This window comes from Petromyzon marinus, chromosome 64 (assembly GCF_048934315.1).
Source record: "Petromyzon marinus isolate PM22_M1 ecotype Great Lakes invasive population chromosome 64, UKy_Petmar_22M1.pri1.0, whole genome shotgun sequence".
NCBI classification, from domain to species: domain Eukaryota; kingdom Metazoa; phylum Chordata; class Hyperoartia; order Petromyzontiformes; family Petromyzontidae; genus Petromyzon; species Petromyzon marinus.
The window spans coordinates 3,337,825-3,342,867 of NC_133730.1; the positions used below are offsets into that span (position 1 = coordinate 3,337,825).

The window sequence follows — 5,043 nt, forward strand, 5'->3', positions numbered from 1 at the left end:
TGAAAACAGACGACACTTTTATACTTTTCTGGCATCACACCCCGGGGAGTATAAACTGAGGGCCGCCTGCCCAGAATTCGTGAGGGTGCCACGGTGGCTATGAGATGTTAACTACCTCGCCTGGTATGCAGGAGGTCGTGGGTTCAATCCCGACCCTTACGCCTGTTGTATATTTGTAGTCTGCATGTTCTCCCCTGTGGTCGCGTGGATTTTTCACCGGGTCCTTCGGTTTTCCCCTCCACATTTAGAATCAACATGCAATTAGAGTAATTTGCCTGATGTAAATTTCCACATGATGACAAGCCACTTCGTTGGGGCTATCATTTGTGGCCAGGTCGCTTCTAAATAAAAAAAATATATATAGCTACATAGCTCAGTGGGCCTTGCCTGTTAAACTAAAAACAAATAGTCGTTAATAGTTTGTGGTGCTCTCTCGCAGGTGGTGTGCGTGCCTTTCTCCATGATGAACCAGGCGGTGACCAACATTGGCAACACCTTCACGCAGCCCCTCTACCAGGAGCCGTGGGTGGGCACCCTGAAACCCAGGGATGTCACGCGCTGGCTTGACAACATGGTCTACTTGGTGAGGGTCGGCGTGAGGAGGACGAGGAGGAGTGTCTGTCTGGGTCTTCCCAATCAACGTGGAACCTTGGGCCAACCTTTCCAACCACATGCCAACATTAGCCCAACAAGAAGATTTCGGTCCCTGTGGTCCGGTCACCTCCTAGGATCCAGCGGAGGGCTTTGTGGGCCCTCTATGCAGCCTAACGTAGATTTAGGCTTTATAGGTTAGAATTATTAAAATATAAATTACTCTAAGAAATGGACAATAACATAAAGGATTTTTATTTTATTTCAAAAGCAACGTATGAACTATGTTAGCCAAGTCTCCTAAGTGCAATAAATCGATAGGCCAAGAGTCTTAAAGTGTACAGTACTGAAGATAACACATTTTTTACCGAAATTGACACGAAGCAATTATTAAAATTATTGTTCTTACCTTTTCTTTTTTCTCCCTCTGCCCAACGCTCACCGGCTTCCTACCACGTGGCTGCTCAAATGTGCTCAGAGTCGCGTGGGTAGACGAGTCGTGTTTGAAGATTTCCCTCTCCGAAATCGATCCACAGTGGCCTTACACGGACGTCGTAAACGCGTGTCACGCGTGTCGCAAATCGGACCGTCGTAAACCGGACGCAACTGTTTCCCAAACTTCAAATCAACCTTTTTTTGCGACTTAAAAAAAAACATATCAAATCAATATTTAATTTAATATTGTTTCAGTAATGTCCTCTTCGTCGTGTCTCCTGTCCAACCTCAACACGGCTCTTTTAACAATATTCTGCACAGGTGGTTGGCATTGCCAAATATCTTGAGTGGCATTGTGGGTGCTGCAGGGCACCTCAGGAGATGGTGCACGTGGTTTGCTTCTCCCTACAAGCACACATCGTTCGGTTGTGCAGAAGCCCCCCCTCCCCTCACCATGATTTCATGAGAGAGTTTCAGCTGCCGAGACTCACTCTCTCTCTTCAGTCTTGTTTAGGCTCCGCCATGGGAGACATTTGAAATTCATAGCTATCAACCCAAACGGTTTAGCCCGTATTCTTGTAACAGGGAAATTGAGTTTTCAGGTCCATACGGCGCACAGCCGTTTCAATAGGGACAAAAAAATGTTTCGTCTATTTGTTTGTGTTTCTCCCTTGTGATGGGGACGTTGTAGGATGAACGTTGAGATTTATACGGGCTCGAAGTGATCAATAAGGTGGACACCGATAATGGGTTGACAGGTGTGTCGCTTGATATTTCCCATTCTTTCTGCCAGAGGGGAAGTTCTCGCAGATTCTGGTGATGTGGTCAGAGTAACGAACGCGTGCTTTGCTCCATTCTAGTACGATAGAGTATCATGTTGCGCACAGTATTTACTGGGCTGGATCTGCTAGGTACAGCAGTCCCTGTAGTGTATAATAGGCGACGTTTAAAGCAATGACCCTTCATAGTGCCATGAGCGTTGTAGGCGAATGTGCTGACAGGTGATTTTGTTTCTGCGTTAACTGCGCTTATGCACGACTGCTCACGACTAGCCAGCACCCTGCAAAGTATTATATGTGCATTGTGTGTGCATTTTGTATGCATTGTGTGTGTGCGTGTACGTGCGTTTGCATGTAGATGGGGAGCGATTGCCCAGTTTGATTCCCGCTCACGGCCAACAACCAGTGACGATTATCTGAACCCCTAGGTCAACTCAGCCTCAAACGAGTACCTGGTGCGGTGTGTAGTAAACATCACCACTGGGGAGACAAAGGCGGCCGAGCGTGGTGCTGGCCACCTACCCCCTCGTGTGCCAACAGTGCCGGCCTTCATAGGTGCTCACTAACAGCACTTGCCCCAAAAGTATGGCAAGGCTATACGGGGGATATTTGTCTTTTGTGCGTGTTTTCTTTGCTGCATGCAGATCCTAGGGGGCAATCCCGTGCCAGGTGTATTTCCAGCGCGTGCATGACGGCACAGCACTTGCCCCAAAAGTATGGCACAGGCCATACGGGGGATCTTTGTCTGTTGTGTTTTTGTTGTTGCATGCAGATCCTAGGGGGCATTCCGTGGCAGGTGTATTTCCAGCGCGTGCTGGCAGCGGGCTCTGTGTCCCAAGCCCAGTACATCTCCTTCGTCTCGGCATTCACCACCCTGCTGCTAGCCGTGCCACCGCTCCTCATTGGCGCAGTGGCCGTCAGCACTGGTAACCTCCCCCCGCCCCTCCCACCAAAGACATCACAACGACAAAATATACACAAACACAATGGCAGTGTTGTGGCGACTGATAATCTGACACCATTGTTCTATCATTGCAAGGCCCCGCGGGGCCACTGGCGGCCTTTTAGTGCGGTACCATGACGTGCGACCTGCGGCGTTACACAAAAGTGAAAACACCCCATCATCATCATCATCGTCGTGCTGCTGATAAACCCCCAATGGTTTGAAATGTGTGGCGGCCCCCTCAACACTAATGATGTCTTATCGGCGAAAGTGCAACCTCCCCCCTCCCCTCTGAAAAATTAGTGAACACTGATTCACATTCACATCAAAGGGTTGGTAAAACGTTAGCAAGGAGACCAAATGTGGCTCGTGAATGGCTGCAGCTTCTCTGTTGCTGTTATTTTTTTTTCTCTCTCCGCCTGATGAAGACCGCTTGTGTTGCGATCGAAAAGTCGTGTTTTTTTTATTATTTTCCATTTATTTTTAACTTTATATTTTTTATTGTGGGTTTTTTTTTGCTTTGATCACTTTCAATTTATTAGTTTTATTTATTATTTCCATTTCTTTTATTTTTTGGGTTTCTATTTACGTGACTTTACCGAAAGGACCAAGAATAATGTTGTTTTTTTTTGCTGTTGTTTCCCCCCCCCCCCCCCGAGACTGGAATATGACCACCTACGGGTTGCCAACGCCTCACGAGCGGGGAGAGAACGGCATGATCCTACCCATCGTGCTGCAGCACATCTGTCCGTACTTCATCTCCATCCTGGGCATGGGCGCCCTGGCGGCTGCTGTGATGTCTTCCGCCGACTCGGCGCTTCTCTCGGCCAGTTCGCTCTTCACCAGGAACATCTACGCAAAGCTCATCCGTCCCAAGGTGATTCGATGCCACCTCTTGTGCATCGCAAATACGTTCGGGAGCTAAAATGGCAATGCCCGAGGCCTCTCGGTCACGACGTGCAGGGCTTCGGGAAAGAGTCTGTGTAACGTTGCTCTTCCTCCGTTGAAGGGGAGCAGATTACGGCGGTTTACCGTTCATGCGATCCATTGGAAGGGACATCGTTGATTTGAATCCCAAGGCAACGACGCCGATGATGACGATGAAGGGCTAACTGCTGTGAGAGAGCCTTGTGGCATTTTCACCACAGGCAACTGGGATAAGCTTGACGCCCTACCATCGCGCACAATGTATGCATAGTTGTGGGGTGTGTTCTCAATCATGGGATTGATTTCAGAAGATCAAATGGGGCAGTGATAAGAAATGTCGGGTGTGACAGAAAAATATTTTCAATTGTCCCGAAAGCACGTGACAGGAAATGACGTCACGTATGATCACATGGAACCAGGTGACCCATTGCTTTCGTAAGCACGAAGACAGAGGACCACGTGGCGACACGTAAAATCTCGTACGCGAGGATGACTGGTCCGAAAATATGAAAGGCAACCTGAAATTGAGCTTTAACAAAAAAATAAAAATACGAAACTCACTCCCAAGGCGCAGCAATCTTTTTCAGCTGCGACACTACTTCAGTGCTGTGGTCGAGGGATCGTGATTAAACAATACGTCGTATTATTAATGTTTCCACTCCCATTAACCCAGATGATCGAGAGTTGACTCATTCAATTTAATATTTTGTGTTTTGTTTTTGTATCGACTCGTGACCTATTTGCTGGATTGATTATCTTTCTTCTTCCCCTCTTTTCTGTTTTCTCTCTTTCCTCTGCTTCTCTTTCCTGCCTTAGACCACGAAGGATCTTCTTTAGATAGTTCCGTCTGTTTCTAACACGGCAACAGTCCGTATCCTTTTGTCTATTTAATAATCAGAATAATACATTTCACTCATTAGGCGCCTTTCACAATGTCACCATAATAATGGTTGTTTTTTAATAATTTCGACGTAATTTATGATAATATAATCATACATATCATTAATGAAAATGCATTAAACTTCATGCATCACTTCCTGCCACCCTTTGTGGGCGCACATTGATGACATCACACCACCTATTTAAGGCCCAAGGCTGGAGGGCATTTTCACAATTCTGTCAACCGCCTGATGATGCCTGTTGTAACCACTATCGAATTGCACGTACCCACAGTTAAACGTGCATTTCATGGCTCTCCAACGCGCTGCTGCGCTGAAGTGGTAATACATCATCTCACACTTGTTCATGTGAGACCTTCGATTAATCAACTATGACTCGTGATTGTCCCGTTTGCTTTGTCGACAACGTAAAAAAAAAATCGCCCGTAACGAAAGTGAACGTCCCGTGTGCGTGCGTCACCGCCGGCAG

At 47.1% G+C, this 5,043-nt stretch overlaps 1 protein-coding gene across 9 annotated transcripts in view; it reads left to right on the forward strand.

Moving 5' to 3' along the window:
• The window catches only part of LOC116956356 (high affinity choline transporter 1-like), a 61,305-nt gene that overhangs the window by 52,784 nt on the left and 3,478 nt on the right, over nucleotides 1-5,043 (forward strand). For all 9 annotated transcript variants that reach the window (XM_032977944.2, XM_032977949.2, XM_032977952.2 and 6 more), the window contains 3 exons: nucleotides 440-583; nucleotides 2,578-2,731; nucleotides 3,408-3,625. In XM_032977944.2, coding sequence (XP_032833835.1) covers nucleotides 440-583; nucleotides 2,578-2,731; nucleotides 3,408-3,625 — 516 coding nt within the window. The remainder of the gene's footprint in view (nucleotides 1-439; nucleotides 584-2,577; nucleotides 2,732-3,407; nucleotides 3,626-5,043) is intronic.